At 45.2% G+C, this 21,310-nt stretch overlaps 1 protein-coding gene across 2 annotated transcripts in view; it reads right to left on the bottom strand.

Annotated features, from left to right (window-relative positions):
• Positions 1-6,017: 6,017 nt before the first annotated feature.
• LOC139364603 (rap guanine nucleotide exchange factor-like 1) overlaps positions 6,018-21,310 on the bottom strand; it is a 32,689-nt gene continuing 17,396 nt past the window's right edge. The window contains exons 3-15 of one of the 2 annotated variants that reach the window (XM_071101484.1): positions 19,858-20,008; positions 19,141-19,238; positions 18,095-18,207; positions 17,645-17,812; positions 17,188-17,285; positions 16,851-16,973; positions 16,520-16,698; positions 16,208-16,298; positions 15,873-15,923; positions 15,572-15,659; positions 10,880-10,944; positions 10,666-10,720; positions 6,018-8,197 (exon numbers count right to left, since the gene is read on the bottom strand). In XM_071101484.1, coding sequence (XP_070957585.1) covers positions 8,073-8,197; positions 10,666-10,720; positions 10,880-10,944; positions 15,572-15,659; positions 15,873-15,923; positions 16,208-16,298; positions 16,520-16,698; positions 16,851-16,973; positions 17,188-17,285; positions 17,645-17,812; positions 18,095-18,207; positions 19,141-19,238; positions 19,858-20,008 — 1,405 coding nt within the window. In that variant the 3' untranslated portion in view covers positions 6,018-8,072. Of the gene's footprint in view, positions 8,198-10,665; positions 10,721-10,879; positions 10,945-15,571; positions 15,660-15,872; positions 15,924-16,207; positions 16,299-16,519; positions 16,699-16,850; positions 16,974-17,187; positions 17,286-17,644; positions 17,813-18,094; positions 18,211-19,140; positions 19,239-19,857; positions 20,009-21,310 lie in introns of both variants that reach the window. The other variant, XM_071101483.1, reaches the window with a different exon arrangement.

Raw genomic sequence — 21,310 nt, 5'->3', positions numbered from 1 at the left:
CTCTTTTTGGATATATTTTTTTTAACTACGCAAGTCAGTTAAGAACAAATTCTTATTTTCAATGACAGCCTAGGAACAGTGGGTTAACTGCCTGTTCAGGGGCAGAATGACAGATTTGTACCTTGTCAGCTCAGGGATTTGAACGTGCAACCTTTTCAGTTACTAGTCCAATGCTCTAACCACTAGGCTACCCTGCCGCCCCCTGCTGATCTCCGCATGTGTGGTTACCACTGTGAAGCATGGAGGAGGTGGTGTGATGGTGCTTTGCTGGTGACACTGTCTATGATTTATTTAGAATTCAAGGTACACTTAACCAGGGTACCACAGCATTCTGCAGCAATACGCCATCCCATCTGGTTTACGCGTACTGGGACTATCATTTGTTTTTCAACAGGACAATGACCCAATACACCTCCAGGCTGTGTAAATGATATTTGACCAAGAAGAAGAGTGATGGAGTGCTGCGTCAGCTGACCTGGCCTCCACAATCACCCGACTTCAACCCAATTGAGATGGTTTGGGATGAGTTGGACCGCCAAGTGATGGGAAAGCAGCCAACAAGTGCACAGCATATGTGGGAACAACTTCAAGAATGTTGGAAAAGCATTTCAGGTGAAGCTGGTTGAGAGAATTCCAAGAGTGTGAAAAGCTGCCATCAAGGCAAAGTGTGGCTACTTTGAAGAATCTAAAATATATTTAATTTTTATTTTTTACACTTTTGTCTTCACTGTTATTTATTCTACAATGTAGAAAATAGTAAAACAATTAAGAAACTGTTCCACGAAATTAATAATTAATGTATGTGTGTTATATTAAACAGAGTAGGGAGTCATGTAGGCAAGCAATAAACATTTCAGAACTACGAGTCGAATAAGACATGGGAGAGATGACGAATTTTGGAAAATAGATTTATTTATAGACTAATACACTTGAAACAAATAGCCAAACCGAAAACTGCAGACATTACTAGTGCCTCCCCCGCGATCAACCCGGAATCGAAATCAAATTAAACACAGCCTAACGTGATCAGAAATCTCAACTAGCAAGCAAGTCGCTGCAATGAAGAATTGAGTGCGTGCGCGTTCACGCGAAGGGGGGGATTCTGACAGTGGGGAGATTTTCGGCACAACACCTGTCCGTACGCCGCCTGATTCAATACCGCCCGCGTAATCATGCTCGGATCACATGAAGAATTTGCAAGGGTAAAGTTTTGAAAAACGTATTTGTTATTCAAATTAAAAGCCCAATGAATACTCGCCTTTGTGTAATGATTTAAATCCCACTGCTTGTGGGACATTTATTTTGAAGGCACGTATAAATAACAACTGCACGAGGACAGACAGCGGCTGACACACGTCACAGTTGCAAATAGTAGATAGCTAGAAATTGCGCAAAAATTAGTTTTTCAAAGAAAAGGAAAGTAGACGATGAAAGTAGGGTGTGTTTTGGCCTTTTTGTACATTAGATGCAGATGTATAGCCTTGTCAAAGCATTCAATGGAAAATTACTCCTCCTGACCCACCAAGTAGAAGCCAACAATCTCACCCACCTTCTGACACTACCAGTCTGTTCCCTATCAGATGACCACGCTGCTGCGTGCTTTCTTAGTTTTTCAGGATTTCAAAATGTTGGGAAATCACATGCTGTTGGCTTCCTTTCCTTTCACCTTCAATGTGGATAACGCTCCCACTGACCTGCAACTTGAGCTTATTGATCTTCAGTCTGACGCAGTGATTGGAGAATTATTCAAAACAACGTCACTGACGAGGTTCTACGTATCTCTCGATGAACAAAACTTTCCAAAGATTAGGAGTCATACTCAGAAGATGTTTGTACTGTTTGGGTCAACCTATGTATGTGAACAGTCATTTTTTTCAGTAATGAAAGGCACAGATCATCTCTTACTGACTCTCAGCAATCCTGCGCATAGCGACGTCAGAAACTATACCTGACTTCACTGCTCTAGTCAATGCCCATCAGAGACTTACACTGATTGAGTAGTTTAAATGTAATGTTGAGCTCTTTTTGTTTTTGTGCATACCCGTTAACAAGAGTTCTGTCCATGGTGCTGAATGCACAGTGTACTTTTCCTCTGTGTAGTTCATTGCATGTTTAATAATGAAAATACCTACCAAAAGGTGAACATGGATGTGGTTTATTTCGGGGCAAGTGAAGTAGCATATCTGGATGTGACTTACAGTAGATATATCTGTCAACACAGTCATACACATGTATAATCCTGTAATATGATTCTGGCCTGTGATGGCAAAAATACACTGCTCAAAAAAATAAAGGGAACACTTAAACAACACAATGTAACTCCAAGTCAATCGCACTTCTGTGAAATCAAACTGTCCACTTAGGAAGCAACACTGATTGACAATACATTTCACATGCTGTTGTGCAAATGGAATAGACAACAGGTGGAAATTATAGGCAATTAGCAAGACACTCCCAATAAAGGAGTGGTTCTGCAGGTGATAACCACAGACCACTTCTCAGTTCCCATGCTTCCTGGCTGATGTTTTGGTCACTTTTGAATGCTGGCTGTGCTTTCACTCTAGTGGTAGCATAAGACAGAGTCTACAACCCACACAAGTGGCTCAGGTAGTGCATCTCATCCAGGATGGCACATCAATGCGAGCTGTGGCAAGAAGGTTTGCTATGTCTGTCAGCGTAGTGTCCAGAGCATGGAGGCGCTACCAGGAGACAGGCCAGTACATCAGCAGACGTGGAGGAGGCCGTAGGAGGGCAACAACCCAGCAGCAGGACCGCTACTTCCGCCTTTGTGCAAGGAGGAGCAGGAGGAGCATTGCCAGAGCCCTGCAAAATGACCTCCAGCAGGCCACAAATGTGCATGTGTCTGCTCAAACGGTCAGAAACAAGACTCCATGAGGGTGGTACGAGGGCCCGACGTCCACAGGTGGGGGTTGTGCTTACAGCCCAACACCGTGCAGGACGTTTGGCATTTGCCAGAGAACACCAAGATTGGCAAATTCGCCACTGGCGCCCTATGCTCTTCACAGATGAAAGCAGGTTCACACTGAGCACATGTGACAGTCTGGAGACGCCATGGAGAACATTCTGCTGCCTGCAACATCCTCCAGCATAACCGGTTTGGCGGTGGGTCAGTCATGGTGTGGGGTGGCATTTCTTTGGGGAGCCGCACAGCCCTCCATGTGCTAGAGGTAGCCTGACTGCCATTAGGTACCGAGATGAGATCCTCAGACCCCTTGTGAGACCATATGCTGGTGCGGTTGGCCCTGGGTTCCTCCTAATGCAAGACAATGCTAGACCTCATGTGACTGGAGTGTGTCAGCAGTTCCTGCAAGAGGAAGGCATTGATGCTATGGTCTGGCCCGCCCGTTCCCCAGACCTGAATCCAATTGAGCACATCTGGGACATCACGTCTCGCTCCATCCACCAATGCCACGTTGCACCACAGACTGTCCAGGAGGTGGCGGATGCTCTAGTCCAGGTCTGGCAGGAGATCCCTCAGGAGACGATCCGCTACCTCATCAGGAGCATGTCCAGGCGTTGTAGGGAGGTCATACAGGCACATGGAGGCCACACACACTACTGAGCCTAATTGTGACTTGTTTTAAGGACATTACATCAAAGTTGGATCAGCCTGTATAGTGGTTTTCCACTTTAATTTGGAGTGTGACTCCAAATCCAGACCTCCATGGGTTGATACATTTGATTTGCATTGATCATTTTTGTGTGATTTTGTTGTCGGCACATTCAACTATGTAAAGAAAAAAGTATTTAATAAGAATATTTCATTCAGATCTAGGATGTGTTATTTTAGTGTTCCCTTTATTTTTTTGAGCAGTGTATATTTGAATGTGGCCCTCCATGGAAAATAATTGCCCAGGCCTGTCCTAAACCCACTCCAATTTGCTTACCTCCAAAATAGATCCACAGACGATGCAATCTCCATCACACTGCATGCTGCCCTATCCCATCTGGACAAGATGAATACCTATTTAAGAATGCTGTTCGTTGACTATAGCTCAGCGTTCAACACTATATTACCCAACACTATAGTACCCAGGTGGGGCCACACAAGGGTGTGTGCTCAGCCACCTCCTGTACTCCCTGTTCACCCATAACTGCGTGACGATGTACGCTTCCAACTCAATCAAGTTTGCAGAAGACAACAATAGTAGGCTTGATTACCAACAATGACGAGACAGCCTACAGGGATGAGGTGAGGGCTCTGGGAGTGTGGTGTCAGGAAAATAACCTCTCACTCAACGTCAACAAAACAAAGGAGATGATCGTGGACTTCAGGAAACAGCACCCCTCGATCCACATCAAAGGGACAGCAGTGGAGAAGCTGAGCAGTTAAGTTCCTCGGCGTACACATCACCAACAAACTGAAATGGACCACCTACACAGACATTGTTGTGAAGCAGGTGCAACAGAGCCTAATCAACCTCAGGAGGCTGAAGAAATGTGGCGTGTCACCTAAAATCCTCACAAACCTTTATATAGATGCACAATTGAGCATCCAGTTGGGCGGTATCACTGCCTGGTACGGCAACTACACCGCCCACAATCGTAGGGCTCTCCAGAGGGTGGTGCGGTCTTTACAATGCAACACTGGGGGCAAACTACCTGCCCTCCAGTACACCTACAGCACTCGATGTCACAAGAAGGCCAGATAGATCATCAAGGACAAAACCACTTGAGCCACTGCCTGTTCACCCCGCTATCATTGCGAGGTCAGTACAGGGACCGAGACTGAAAAACAGCTTCTATCTCAAGGCCATCAGACTGTTAAATAGCCATCACTAGCACAGAGAGACTGCAGCCTACATACACAGACTTGAATACATTAGCCATTTTAATAAATGGAACACTCGTTTAATGTCACTTTAATAATGTTTACATATCTTGCATTACTCATCTCATATGTATATACTGCATTCTATACTATCTACAGTATCTCAGTCTATGCCGGCTCTGACATTGCCCGTCCATATATTTATATATTCTTAATTCCATTCCTTTACTTAGATGTGTGTATTAGGTATGTTGTGAAATTGTTAAATATTACTTGTTAGATATTGCTGCACTGTCAGAACTAGAAACACAAGCATTTCGCTACACCCGCAATAACATCTGCTAAACACGTGTATGTGACAAATTCAAATCAAATTTGTTACACCCCCTTCCCCTGAAACACCTACGCTGGTCCCCTGTTGTGACCATTTCCACAAGCATCTCTATGCAGTCAGACCTTTGATTATTTTGTGCCACAATCATTTCCCCCCTCTCTGATTGTCCAAGTGTGACCCCTCCTCATGGGTTATTGCAGCTAGTGTTGCCAGCACCCACCGGAATTCCCACCGGCTAGGTACAAGGTCGTTAAGGTTCTCATTAGCAGCTGTGAGAAATGTATTTTATGTTACGCTCACCCATCTGGGGGCTTTGGCTTTGTAAGGCCAGGCAGGCTCAGAATCTTGAGAAGGCGGTGCTTCTTTAGTAGGTCTCTGACTGCATTTATTTCTCTGCCTTGGCTGCATATAGGCTTCTTGCCGTAGGCCTATAAAACACATAAGGACTTCTCAGTGTATGGGTCGCTCAGGTGGGTGTCTAGAGTATATGGTCGGGGACCATTCCATCATGATAGGACAAAATGTATATCCCATATCGGCACAAAATGAAAAGCCGTCTGTCATATTGGTTTGCTTACCCTATAAGCAGTTTATGAAAAGGTGTGACCATGCTTTGTTTTGTTTTCTATCCAGCCACTATCAAATGTTAACTTTTTAGTATATGTGACACAAATCCAATGCAAATTAATGCTACCTATATTAGCATTTTCAGGTCTTCATGTCCAAATTCAGCCATGATTAACTCAAGTTAAGTAACTGATACATTTGAATTGGTTAAAATGAGCTTTTCTAAACCCCTGCTCTGTGTGCCAATGCCTATATGTTTTAAGTGAGAAATTGAGAGGCAGTAGCCAAGGTTAAATGACAGAATAAACCAACAGCACACAGGTGTCATCAGAAGAGGCTTTATTTAGGTGCGTGGTAACTGAGGCCAGAGTGAAGGGCCTCCCCATGGTTAAAAAGAACAGATCGACTCCCAAACCCTCAGCCCCAACCTCCTAAACAGGTGATAGGTGTAAGTAATATAATGTAGTGAAAATTCCATCTAGCCTATCACAGGGCAAAGTGGAGGTATTACTACATTACCACCTATCCAATTACTCCAGATCTACACATTGCCTAAGGGTTAAGGGTGGTTTTGATACAACTGCTCTGATATAACCTTGGGCCACGTCTAATGACACATCTGAGTTTCAGGAGAGATGACTGTAAACACTGACTTCTGTACAAAAACAAAACCCCACGCGAGTCAAATTCCCCCCCACCCCACCCTGTCTCGCTTAAGAAAACAAAAAACAGAAGAAATATGCTGTACAATTCATCAATTCACCTCAACTACAGTAGCAGACTCCATTTCTGTCTCCATTTACACCCGTTCTCAGATTTACAAAAACAAATAAAATAATCTCCTTGCATCTTACATAAAATAGAGTCTCCATATTATTTAGCTATTTACACATAGAATATTTACATTACAGCTTTATCGTACAGGCATTGCCAGGCAGCCCTCCGCGAAGGTCGTGACCCAGGGATCCTGAGAGAGTTGTAGGCAAACAAGTGTTGTCAGCGTCACTGGGTCCAGTTGTTTAACTCCATTTTCAAACGAGAAAATTCATCAATCAGCATATTAGAAACTATGGTGTAGTACAAGTGGCCATGATGATGGTACCATGCCTATAGAATAAAACGGGCCTTGGTTCTTCTGTTGAGAGTTGTGTGACAATGGCTTTGTTAAATTAGCGATAAAAATCATACCGAACTGAACTATACTGAACATTTTGTACAAATCACAAACAATTCTCATGCTGTATTATCCTCATTGAAATGTACCCTGAGGTCAGGCAAAAGTGCTTGGTTGGTACAAATATGTTGGCTGCCATCATCTGTACTGTACATAAAGAAGGGTTTGTCTTGTGATGGTGAACCTGAGGCCTCAGTCTGAACACCCCCCCCCCCCCCCCAAAGGGTGGGATTATCAAGAGCTGTCAATCAACAACTGACTCAGCCAATGAGAGAAATCTTTGAATGTGGGGAGCCAATAAGCACATAAATGGGGTTCAGAGACTTTTCATTCCACCATCACTCAGAATACCACATCTTCTTGTGACATGGTGGAAGCTTTTGTTCAGAGGTATAAACTCTGGGTTTATTTTAGCCCAGAAGTACTAGTACAGGAGTATATTTTCTATTATCCAATTGTCACTGACTCGTTGAGGGCTGCCACTGAGCGGTCGGTGGTAAGTGCCCATGTTGGCTGGTGGGGAGGGGTCAAGAGTTAGGTTAGAGGTCACAGGGTTAGATTGTCTCACGTCCGAGTAGTTCACAGAGAAAAGGTGGGACAATAGCAGGAATTGTCTGGGGGTCAAATGTCATAGAGACTTCAGTTCAACTGGTCTAGTAAAACAAAGCCGGCCTTTCCCCATTTGGGCTAACCATCCTGGTTTGGGTAAGTTCAGAAAGGTTCAGTTGGGGAAGGGGGTTTGGTGGCAGTGCAAACTGGACAGGCTTCACTTGGACGTGAAAGCAAAAGCATGACTTGGTGTTGGGGAAACAAAAACAAATCAAACAAAGGTCTACTATTCATTCATCCTCTGCACAAAATGGCTGTCCAATCTGCTACTCAAGTCAGTCCTGAAACCTCCTGCCCTCCTCATACATCAACATGCTCACAAAGTCACACGCACAAGGCTTCAAAGAAAAGAGTTCCAGTCATTTTTCTCAGCCGTTTCCAGCAGTCTGAGTATTGTACACAAAATCAGCGGTGGCTCGTGACAAGCAGACCGGGAAGGGTGTGGGAGGAAGCCAGGAAAACACAGAGCATAGCAAAGTTACAAAAATGGCTAGCTGATTCATCCAATCAGAGTTGAGGCCATTGAGGAGGGCAGTGGAGAAGGGGGGGGGGGGGGGTGATCTCCCTCTTTCTCGTCCCTCTTCTCACACTTTCTCTCACATGTCTTTGGGCTCCATCTTGCAGGACATTTCAAAGAGCAGGTTCTGATTGTCAATGACCTGCAGCTGGCGAATGTAGGCCTTGGTCTGGAGGTGAGAGGGGGAAGGCTCTGTATCCAAAGCTACGAGAGAGAGAGAGAGGTCAGTTCATTAGTTAAACATACCCCCAACAAAACAATTTAAGCAGTAATCATATTTCACCACCTAGATCAGGGTCCCTCAACTGGCGTCCCACTGGTGGTTTTATTTATTTATTTACCCCCCCAAGTTCTTAGCACAAAAATATATTTTTTTGTATAATTATTATTAGACATTAAAGTCTGTAAAAACACACATATATACATATATATATTTAAATCTAGTTGATGATCCCTGCGCTATATGGTAGTGTAACCCCCAGAGAACCTGCTGTGGCGTGCAATGTCCTGATCTCACCACCGGGCGGCGGCAGATACCCCACAACTTCCACTTGACCTAACTAGAGGATCGCAGCAGCATCTGCTCACGACGAGCCCACACAATGCAGCAGGCAAAGAAACTGGTTTGATTCAGTTCTAACCAACAGCAAAAACACTTTGTCAGGCAGGCTATCAATAGCCTCAACTTGTCCTTTCCCATTCTGGGTGCAGCAAATCCTTCTTGGATGCATCGTTATCCTCCTCTGTGCCACCATCACAACAGCAGCAGCGATCTATAGGATAAGATGGCCATTTTACTACTGAGCCCAAAGGGCCATTTTGAAGCTGTTCCCTTTGGGGGGGGGGGTCAATGGGTTTGTGAATGTGGTGTATGCCTGAATGCAGACTATACCTGTCGGAGAACACAGGGTTAAATGTGTGCTCTAGCTTGCTAAGCAGAAGTAACCTATACTTAATAGAATGAGATGACCATTGTCAAAGTCACTCAGGTGGAGAAAAAAAAAAGATGGTGAAAAATAGAGGGATTGAAATGAGGGAGAGAGACCCCTGCGGTCATCCAACGAGGCACTTTGTCATGCAGTCCATTAGGATACAGTGGTAATCTCAGACAATGTACCCGCTGTAACTAAGCCCTCTAGGACTTATGCATCTAAGCCCAGATTCATTATAGCACTGTGTACCATATAATACACATCTAAAAAAGGCTTTCAGCACTTCCTGCAACTGGTCTGAGGATCCCGAAGGAAGACGACGGAATATTCCAGAGTGAAAAGAAACACCATTTTGTCACTTTCAGGTAGAAGCTATTCAACCTCAGGTTCTAACCACCACAGTTTACGTCAAGTCTTGTTTTTGTGTTCTTTATACATCACAAAAGGAGCTTAAGCCTTGGAATTAACTTGTCATCTAATAGACTGAACTAGATCTGTAACTAGATCTAAAAGTAAAATACAACAACAAAAAACATTAACCCTGCCCTGGCTGAGACAACATTATGCACTGATTAAGGTCATGGTATGACGTGAAGCAGTGAGGCTTGGCTCTGGTCTCACGTCGCAAGTTTTAACGTCATGTACACAAGTACAGTGAAATGCCTTTCTTGTAAAGCTCCAACCCCAACAATGCTTTACTCCATATCAATGTAGCAGTACAAATAAGGTACAGTACTTTGTTATTTTAGTGGTGTTCAGCATTGTGTGGTGTTTGTCCATTAGCAAGTGCACTGTGTCAGGAGTGTTACCATGAGAATGTTCTCACATTTTTTTTCTCCAAATATCTAGACGTAGAGTATTTTTCTACATATAACATGCTTGTACATGTGAAAAATCCTCAGCTGGTATAAAACCTCTACATGTTGTGTTGTATGTAGACAGGCCAAGTTGTTCACCTGCTGTGAAACCCTCTCTTTATGCCCCCATGTCAATAAATACACAGCGATAAGAGGGTGGCGAAAGCCAACGTTCTACTGGGTTATCGAGTGTCTTTGCGTTAGAGTCTTATATCACGTCAGCAATCTCTTGTGTGTGTTGATCGGGGCACAGCGTTAGACTGGACGTGGGCCGGACGTCGATGATCTTAGTGTGGCCGACAGCGTCGCGCTTTATTGAAACTAATGAGCGCAAGGCACGGAGTAGCGCACGAGCGCGATACAAATTAATCACACTGACGCTTGGGGATGCTGGCTCTTAAAAATAGTGGACCAGGCTGTGAGATGTGTTGTGTAACCGTGAGAGTGATATTATGGGAGTGTTAAGCATGCTAGACGATGCGATACCAACATTAGCGAGTGTTTTAGCATGTGATGCTATGTGATAATAATGATATTGAACATTTAACATGCTAGGCTGTGTGATAGCCATGTCACAGCGTTTTGAGCTGTGCCCGGTGCGTTGACTTCATGTTAGTTGGCGTTTATGCAAACTAGGCCATGTAATGAATGATAGTGTTAAACTCAACTTAGTGGAGTGTTTTAGCAAGGTGGTTTGTCAGACAGTAATATCATTCATTATGGGTGGAGAATGCCTGTGTGGGTGTGTAGTGGTCGTGAATGGCAGGTTGTGTGATTGAACGGCCCCGAGGCCTGTGCTGTTCTAAACAGATGGCAGGGTGGAGCTTGGCTCCTTCAAGACTATTCTTAACAGACAGGTGTGCCTGTGGCCATTAACGCTTACCTAGTTGGGAGCTCCTGTATCGTCTGATGCTCCTCACCATCTCTGCAACTTTATGCTGGAAGAGAGAGGAGACGCGTGTAGTAAGACAGTAGTCAGGGAAATCGGGGGGGGGGGGGGGGGGGACTTGTTGTCCAGGGAATCACGCCGATTGTGCCGAATAGAAACAGACATGTATTTCTTTGGCTATTCTGTCAATGGCTGAACGTACACTCACCATCTTCTCAAAATTGACAAGCTCCCCATGAAACGACTTGCAGCTCTCGTGGAGGAAGGTCAGATCTGAGAGAGAGAGCAAGAGAGAAGAAAGAGAGAGAGAAGAAAGAGAGAAGAGGGAAAGAGAGAGAGAAAAAGAAGAGACAGGGAGAGAGAGAGAAAGGTAAACACACGGTGAAGGCAGGGAACAGTTAAGTAATGGCTTGTGGACACCTGCCCCAGCAGCTGCCCTTGTCTACCGGTGCTTTAGCCCATAGACGGAGGACAGGTAGGACCGAGAGGGAGACAAGCCAAAGAGTCACAATCCGTGATCCCTTCATAGGAACTGGAATTTGCGGGTGCTGGGTTTGTTTAATGTTTAATCGAGACGATACGCCCAGTCAGAAAGAATGTTCTGAATGCTGCTGATGGCGCTAGACCTGGGGGAGGGAGGGTGTTTGTGCGTGTGGTGGAGGAAGGGAGGGAGGTGAGGCGATACGCTAATGTGACCTTTTTCCACCCCTGGACTAAAGATGCTAGGAGCTGAGCTTTAAGAGCTGCACACTGGACAGCAGGCACACCTTCTCTTCCCGAACACACACACACACACACACACACACACACACACAATGGGAAAGCTGATTTTGCAGCTTTCTTACTTCATATGACTTCCTAGATTAACTTTGCCAACCAACTCTCTATCACACACATAGCAAGCATATGCATCTTCCTCCCTCACTCCCCCACCATCACCCACACAGAGAGAGAGAAAAGCCAGATGCATCTTACTCTTCAACGTACACATGCCTGCTTGAACTGTTCAGTTATTTAACCACAGAGATGAACGGACAAAGGCTATCGTTCTGAACCAGCGAGCGTGGTACCAGGAAGCCCTCACTGAGCTGTCAGGTTACGCACAATAATACACTCCTGCTATAACATAACGTCCAATAACATTTTGAAAATGCTTCACCTGGCCACCCAGGTCAGAGTGAAATATCACAGAGAATGATATGAGGTTGTACTAGCATTTAAAAAGGTGTCACACCTAGAACTTCTCCCCCTTGTGGAAGCTAGGGTAATTGCAACAGCAATAGGCTGCATTCAAAACAAAATCTCCCAGTCTTCTCATTGAGCCTTAGTCTTTCACTTTTGGTCCAAACAGCTGTAAAAACAATTTTTTGTTATTGAAAATATATTTCCCAGCGATTTAGTACAACAGTATTCAGTGCTTGTTTTCTCAAACTGAAATTGAGTGAACAGTGTAGAATATTAGTAAGCAGGACATGACGGAGCGATTTCTACATGGTCACTCGACCTGGTTTAAACTAGATAACACAGCCAAAATCAGCTTTCCCATTGTGTCAACAGATGCCGCTTTTACGGGAGAAATCAATAGACAAAACAATCATTCCACTATTACTGCTGACATATTAAATGGACATTTTCTGATGCAGAATTTCTTTCAAATCCTATGGGTTGCACCATTTATTATTTTATTTACCTGTTATTTTACCAGGTAAGTTGACCGAGAACACGTTCTCATTTGCAGCAACGACCTGGGGAATAGTTACAGGGATGATTAGGTGACCGTGATGGTATGCGGGCCAGATTGGGAACTTACCCAGGACACCGGGGTTAACACCCCTACTCGTACGATAAGTGCCATGGGATCTTTAATGATCTCACAGAGTCAGGACACCCCATCCGAAAGACAGCACCCTACTTTTATTATTATTTTTTTATTTTACCTTTATTTTACTAGGCAAGTCAGTTAAGAACAAATTCTTATTTTCAATGACGGCCTAGGAACAGTGGGTTAACTGCCTGTTCAGGGGCAGAACGACAGATTTGTACCTTGTCAGCTCGGGGATTCGAACTTGCAACCTTTCGGTTAACTAGTCCAACGCTCTAACCACTAGGCTACCCTGCCGCCCTACACAGGGCAGTGTCCCCAATCACTGCCCTGGGGCATTGGGATATTTTTTAGACCAGAGGAAAGAGTGCCTCCTATTGGCCCTCCAACACCACTTCCAGCAGCATCTGGTCTCCCATCCAGGGACTGACCAGGACCAAACCTGTTTAGCTTCAGAAGCAAGCCAGCAGTGACATGCTGGTGGCCATTAAGAAACATTCAGCAATACATATAGCAATGCTTATGCAAGTATAGTTGTTAAGCTGCTAGCCAGCAGATGTGTCCTACCCATAGAGAATGAGAGTACTCTAGTGCCCAAAAGCCTGTTTTAGCATGGGCAACGCCATTCAGGACTTTCAGCCTTTTGCAGTCAACTGGGTGGGAGTGGGTTAAAGGGATAGTTCATGGATTGCTGTACCTTGTCCATAGACTGCTTACAGGCTAAAGAAACCAATGTGTTAATTCTTCCATTTGGGTGAACTATCCCTTTAATGAAGGATCACATACTATTATTTAGGTCATCAGGAGGGATCAGCTAATGAATTATACTCGTGCGCAAACATTCCATAACTGCAGGTGGCAGTATGCACCATTTCAGTTTGTTTACCAACTGATTAAAAACAGTACAAGAAAATGGACATCTACAAAATGGAGATGGCCTCAATTGCGCTGCCTGTGCGCTCACAGACGCCACAATGGGACAGATACAAAGATGAGTCCTTTATCATTGTCTATGGTCCTATTATGAAAAAGTGGAAGTCGACCTGGTAGCCGTAGGAGTTGATTTTTTTAAGTATGTACGTTGTCTTGTACGTTTGTCTTGTTTAAGTTTATGGTCCTCTGTAGCTCAGTTGGAAGAGCATGGTAATTGCAACACCGGGATAGTGGGTACGATCCCCGGGACCAGCCAAATGTTTTTAAAAAAATGTGCGCACACATGACTAAGTCACTTCGGATAAAAAGCCTCATTATTATTTCACAAGAACATTTTAGTCATTTAGCAGACACTCTTCTCCAAAGCGACTTACGGTAAGTGAGTGGATAGTGTAAAAAATATTTTTCAAAGTTGGTCCCCCAGGGGAATCAAACCCACAACCCTGGTGCCATGCTCTACCAACTGAGCTACATTATTATTTTACAGTACACCAAAACCATTCTGTGATTCTATTGGACCATTGGTGGAAAACAGCTGCATAAAAATACTACAACGTTAGATTGAATTGATCTTCAAATAAGGAAGAGACTTGAGAGCAGCCCTGTATAGGAAACTAGGAGCTGGCGTCATTCTTAACTTGACATTATATTAGAGCCTGGTATACACAGCATTCAAATATAAAACATTCCACACGTTTTTGGGGTCTAAGTGACATTGACAAGAGAGCTTTTATACTCAGTGTGTGTGTGAGAGAGAGAGAGAGAGAGAGACGAGACAAGCAAACACTTAATGTGTAGTATATTACACTTAAGGAAATTGCACACACAGTATTATGGTGTAGAATGATGTAAGTACATAACCAATCTATTATCACAGCGATGAATTACAGCTAGCCTATATAATAAGGGGAGTGATATTTTGTTGATCCAATTCCTGAACAGATCCAATTATTTGTTAATCTAAAAAAGATGAGATATCCTTTGCCTTGAAATGATTAGATTTGAAAGAGGAATGAGAGAAAAGAATGGGAGAAAAAAAGGAGTTGACACTCAAAGCAGGGTACATGGCAACGGTGGAGGGAGGGAGGTCAGGGTGGAAGGAGGAAGGGGGTAGAGCTCATTATGGAGCTGATCACCTGTGGAGGTGTGTGTTCTCAAAGTAGAGAAATGAATGCCACCTGGTTATGTTGATAGACAGGGTCCCCCATGCTGAGTTAAAAGGGTGTGCGTGGGAGAGAAAGGAAATGAAAGGGAGAAGGAGAGAGAAAAACACGCTTTTCTTAGATAATGAGGGACTTCTGTTGTGAAGTTGGAGCGGTAGGTTATGAAGTGCCTCAAGCCTGTGTTCATGTTGCATGTGTGTGTGTGTGGATATGCTGGATGTCTTTGTATGTCTGTATGTGTTAGTGTAATGACTGAATGTACAGCCGTCTTTATTCACTCCTCAAGAGGATGCAGAAGTACGTTACATGTAGACTCCAGCATCGGCCTCATTTAACATGAAACGAGTCACATACTCGTGTTGCCCAGCAGGGAGGCAGCATGCTGAGCTCTGTGTGTGTGCAGGGTAGAGGTAGCCTGAGCACCATTCTCTTCAGCGAACATTCCACTGCCATTCCAAATGTTCGCTAAAGAGACTGGTACCCAGGCTAGGGTTGAGGGAGATGGAGAGATTAACTATGGGTGTTAATTAGCAAGGCGGGCTGAAAGGCTGCCTTCTAATCAGCATTGTGTGTGTGTGTGTGTGTGCGCACGTCTGAGAGATGTTATGAGCTCACATCTGGAAAACATCTGGAGGGTAGAGTGAGTGTGTGTTTGAGGGGGGTTGTAGAGGTTTGTGCCCCTGTTTTCAGGGGCACACACACACACCGTGTAGCGTTTCCTCAGCTATGGTGTGTGTGTGTGTGTCCATGGCCAGAGAGAAACCTTGAGGAGCGGCCCGGCGTCACTCATTTAGTCTGTGGTTTGAGCCAATGGCGGCCTGTGTGGATGGGGTGTGTGAGTGTTTGTTTTGTATTAGTAAAGATGCATATTTGTGGCAAAGAACATATGCATTTGGGTAGTGGAGAGAGAGAACTACAGTGTTTGTGTGAATTTACTTGCTGTGTGTGTGTGTGTGTGTGTGTGTGTGTGTATCTGTCTCACCTTTGAGCAGCAGCGGTGTGAAGGGGATGAGAGGGGGCCTGAGGCTGCCCATCAGGTCTCTGTACGACTTGTGGTTCCTGGATGGATCCTGAAAAACAACAACGCGTTCACTCACTCACCCTTCACTAAATGTGCCTTTATAAATGAACCCGTAGCCACATACGGATTGGGGTCATTTACTTTGAGGTCAGAAGACCTATTTTATAATTGTTGACTGACAAATGGAACTTAGCTCAACCCTGATACACAGTAAGCCCATATTATAGGGGCTCCATCAACTGTCCCCTCAACAGCCACTCACCGCAATGCTCTCAAACTGCTGGAACTGCTTCCTGAACTTCCCAGGTAGGCCCTGCCACAAACAAATAGTCCCCAGAGTTATAAACAAATCCCTACGCCAGTGTGTTTGCTGACGTGCATGTTGACTGTCTGCATAGAGGGGTATGTATCATAGGAGGTTGGTGGCACCTTAACTGGGGGAGGACAGGCCTGTGGTAATGGCAGGAGTGGAATGGTATCAAATACATCATTCCATTTACTCCTTTCCAGCCATTATTTGCTGTCTCACACTCAGCAGCCTCCACTGTGTGTGTGTGTGTGTGTGTGTGTGTGTGTGTGTGTGTGTTTGTGTTTTACCTCCCAGGTGAGGCGAAGGCGGCTGACTGCAGGGTTGTCCAACCCCAGAACAACAGCTAGGAAGGACAGCAGGTCCTGCTGCTGCTTACACCTGGAGTACACACACGTTAGATAAGACTAGACAATAACACACACTTCACCATAAACTAAAACACCGTAAAACACACTGTTAGGAATGATCAAATAATAACACTACTTGGCACTATTTTAAACTATTATTGTGGCCACACACACACACACACCATTAAAACGCATATCATCAATACAACACACCTAGTTGTAATACAATTCAATAGGTCACCCGGAACTCACAGAGCTGCGATCTTGATGAACTTGCGGAGGAGCTGCACCCTCTTGGGCAGCGACTGGCACTGCAGGATCTCGGTGGCGACCCAATGCTGCACCTCACTGCATCGCTGCAGTACCAGCTCAAGGTTGAGTGGGCGCCAGCGAGCCTGCTCGCCGTGGAACACATAGCACACAAACTCCACCTGGACATACCAATGAAGAAACGTACTATAAGTCTACCTCATCAAAAATGTAGGTAGACCACACACAGCATAAATCCTTATCATGGATAACTTCTTTTGCAATTATTTGGCAGAGGTTCCGCCCAGAACTAACAGCTCCACCAATCACTGACCTCATGCACGCAGCTGAAGAGCTCCCAGTCAAACACCACCAGCTGAGTGGCTACCTCCTCAGCACTCATGTCATGGAGTTTACTGTCGCCGGGTGACCAGTGGATCTCCTCAGGTAAGGGAAGCTAAGGAGAGAGAGAGAAGAAAAAAAAGTCTGACCAGAGAAGCTTTGGACTAAAGCACCTTCATTGTTTCATCTCCTTAGCATGTTTTTGATAACTTTATGAGCACAATAATGACTCAAATGTAAACAATGTTGTCTAGAGCGATCCAAAATGGCCACCAGCCAGGGCTTTTGTTTCTCCATTGTTAAGTGATGACTCGTGTTCTAGGCCTCACCAGGCTCTCCAGCTCGGAGGGCTCGCAGGCAAACAGGTGAGTGTTGACTCCCAGGGTGGTGAAGACCGCCTCGTCGCTAGGCCGGAAAGCGGTCTTCTCTGAGAACACAGCACAGATGAGCCCACACATCAGCACACACGCAATGGATTAGTAGAGATTCCAGCAACACATAACAAGAAGCACACAGAGACACGCCAGAACATCAACAAACTGTTTTCATCTCCATAGAGTCAAAACACTTTGGCAGCTTAGCGCCAAGCAGTGGTGGGTAGTCATTTGTGGATTTAAATCTAAACCTCCTTTGTGGATGTAAGCGTCGCTGTTAGAAACAAGCATGTCAAAGCTTGCATTGTCTGATTGGCTGTTTTTTCCCCTGCAGAACGCCAATCAAAAGGAGTCATGGCGAGAAGTAATCGTAGGTTTAAAGTATACAGTATCTGTGTGTGGGTGGTCCTACCCCCGGCGGAGGTGACAGCCACCAGCAGCAGGTTGCCAGGTTGGGTTGGCTGGTCTTCACTGTACTGCAGCTTCTCCCTGACTAGTGCCAGTATCTCCCCGACGCGGCACGACAGACGGCTGCGGATCGTCACGTACGAGTGGTCCGGCGTGTACACCCTGCAAAAGACTGTGCACACACACACAGCCGTTTTTACTTCACCCACATGGCTTTAGTGTGTACAACATCTGTCCCATATCCTCATATCGGTTGGCCTATATCTGAATACCTTAGAAAGGAAAATACCACTCAAAAACAATCTTTGGGTATTTTTTTGTTTCTTCTTCATTAGTCCACTGTTGATACAGTCCCAAAATGTTTTGCATGTGAGAAATGACGTTTTTTTTCCCAAGATATAGAACTTTCAAAATACAGAAAGTATCACAGGTATGATTGATGTGTCTCACTCACTCTCATCTGAGCCCCGGAAGGCCTCTCTGGGCTGCAGACAGGCATCGATGCGACGGAAGTGGCGGAAAAGAGGGCGGACCTGCTTCTTCCGTATCTCCTTGTCCTCCTCTGAGCTGCTTAGGGAAACACAGTAGACGGTCTGTCAGTCTTTGCATCCTTTCAAAGCCAGCGAGTTTTTTTAATTGGGTGCGACGGCTTGTGTGCCGCAGTGGGATGGGACCCACAAGGTCTGTATGTACCGTCGCCTGCAAGTAAGTAGATTGTAATTAATAGGGGCCAGAGTTCTTCCTTACAAGGTCAGGGGAAACTCCTAGCCCTATTTATAGGGGGAGGCACCACAATGTGTTAGATAAGCCCGTGTGAGCTAAGAGGCTAAAGGAGAAACCAAGGCCATTAAAACAACCGACAGTGGCTTTGCGAAAGTATTCACCCCCCCCCTTGGCATTTTTTCTATTTTGTTGCCTTACAACCTGGAACTAAAATAGATTTTTTGGGGGGGTTTGTATCATTTGATTTACACAACATGCCTACCCTTTTGAAGATGCTAAATATTTTTATTGTGAAACAAACAAGGAATAAGACAAAAGGCGTGCATAACTATTATAGAACTAATTGGTTGCACCAGATCTTATTTAGGGGCTTCATAGCAAAGGGGGTGAATACATACACACGCACCACTGTAATGTTTTTTTTCATTTCACTTCAACAATTTGGAGTATTTTGTGTATGTCAAATGACATGAAATCTAAATAAAAATCCATTTCAATTACAGGTTGTAATGCAACAAAATAGGAGAAACGCCAAGGGGGGATGAATACTTTTGCAAGGCACTGTATTACACTAATTAACAGTGATTGTTAAACTTGTGAGATAAAAGGCATTCAGACTAAACCAAGAGGAGTGACACAGCAACATCCAGCTGCAATGCCTTTCACAGCCCCAGAACACCAGAAAAGCTGTCCCTAGCAGACTGGTGCTAAAAGGCAAGACTGCGGGCTCGGTGTGTGTGTGCGTGTGTATCTGGCTGGCGTGGATGTGTGACTTACGGGCACTGGAGGATCTCGGTCCAGCGCTGAAGCTTCAGCACGTCTTCCACGAGCTCGGGGAACTGACTGAGTTCTTGGACTGCACACAGATATAGCTCCTGAGGCAGAGGAGAGACATTACATTCAGAGGGGGAGTGCACTTTGTGCCTCTTGTCTGTGTGCTCGTTTGTGTCTACCAGCACTGTGTGGGCAGTTGCAGTTCGTCACAAGATCTGCTGCTAGACGGACTGCATCTACAGTATTGCAGAAAGAAAGGAGAGATCGAGAGGGAGAGAAATAAAGCGAGACAGAACACCAGAGAGACAGGTAGACGACAGTGGAGACAGAACAGAGCAGTGGAAGAAGCCAAGGGGTCTGTGTGAAAGAAACTGACAAGAGATGTGTTGTTAAATGTGACTACAGAAGGAAAGGTAGAAGCGCCCCAAAAGCCGCCTCACTTCCCAAGGTGTGCTCAGCTGAGTCAGTTCCGTCACCATGACAACCCGGGTGGCCCTAAAAAGAGTGCCGCCAGAATCAACACTCCACCCAGAGAGAACGCCACAGCACACGGCCTTGATGCCAGGCTGCTTGGATGGAAGAGCAGGTGTGTGTGTGTGTGCTTGTAGTGTGTGTTTAACACTGACAAGTCATTCGATCTCACACCATCGTCCTGCAGGATGGCTATTGTGTGTGTGGTGTATCTGTGCGCACGTGTGTGTGTGTGTGTTGGACCAGTACCTTGGGGAAGCTGTTGGACCTCTCGCCCTCTTCCTGCAGCAGTTCTCTGTATGTGTCCAGGTAACGGAAGGCAACACTCAGCACAGCCTGCTTCCTCTCTGCCCCGTCCCAGCTGGGCCAGCCCTCCCCTGCCTTCCCCTCGACACCAAATCTGAACCCAGAGTCAAGGAGAATCGCCACAGAGACAGAAGGAGAGAGAATATCTACTGATGCCTGTCATTAGGAGATTGATATTGAAGCTGGAGAGAGCTATTTTCTAGTACTTGTTTACTATACACACCAAAATGATCTATGTCGTACTAGCACAAATTACACTCTTTGTAATTGCATCATAGTTGCACAACATCGGTTGTGAATACCTTCACGCACACACCACACTGACAGAAGGCACACATTAAAATGACCGCTCACACAGACACATGCAGACGCTCAAAGACATCCTGTGGAAACGCAACTAAACTCGCTGAAACACACAGCTGGAGAACCATGGTCACCTGACGCGCAGATGGAAAAACACAGTATTTCAGTGCAGTGTGTTCAGAGTCAAACAAGCAACTAGTAATTACAGCTTAGCCAGAGCAGAGCAGAGAGCTGTGTGGTGAAGGCTCTCAGACACACCCATCGTTGCCCACACACACACTCTCCTCTTTCCTCCAGCTCCCAGCACAACAGGAAGAGAGCATCTTAGCAAATAATGCAGGAAAGCGTTTGAAGAGCTCTGCACAGCATAGTCTTTCCACCAGAATTAGTGGGATAGTAGGATATTTTCAGTCTGTGACTTGAAGCATGCCATCATGCGTCTGTGTTGTACTCACCGCCAAAGAGTAGTCATACGTGCGCACGCATGCACACGGGGAAACCTGACATCCTATTCGAAATATAAAAAGGGACTACCCACCTGACTTCATGGCTAAACTTAAGGGGACTATCCCTGACACTCTCCTCTATTTCAGACCACAATCCAAGTCCACCACAGGCCTGTGACCTACAAACTCACACACTGAACAGTATTTACCAATGCCTTCGATGACATTCCAGATCTAGTAATTCTACATCTATGATCCCCTGTTCGCCTAATTCTCCCAGCTCCAGAAACAGCAACCTAACCGTAAGGCCAACTGCTGGGTTTATATTGCACTCCAGTTTCTAATTCTCTCGGTTATGTTCAATTGGGTTGTGTTCTATTGCTGGTGTGGGAGTTTGGCCCCAGCCCCCACAGTTGCTAGGAGTCCCCCCACAGGGCTCTTCAACATAGCTGGGGTTCTGGGCTTTGATCACTCAGCCACTACAAGTGTGGTGTAGTGTGTATGTGTCTTTAGAGTGTGTGTGAAGGGTCTGGGATGAGTTGTTCAGGGAGAGTGAAGTAAAGGGAAGAATTCTCAGTTTTCCTAATGGAATTGGAGGTAGCTTTTGTTTTCATTTCCAGCAGGAAGCCAAACACATTTCCACAAAA

This window comes from Oncorhynchus clarkii, chromosome 13, assembly GCF_045791955.1.
Source record: "Oncorhynchus clarkii lewisi isolate Uvic-CL-2024 chromosome 13, UVic_Ocla_1.0, whole genome shotgun sequence".
Classification (NCBI taxonomy): Eukaryota; Metazoa; Chordata; class Actinopteri; order Salmoniformes; family Salmonidae; genus Oncorhynchus; species Oncorhynchus clarkii.
This window is presented reverse-complemented; position numbering and strand designations above follow the sequence as displayed.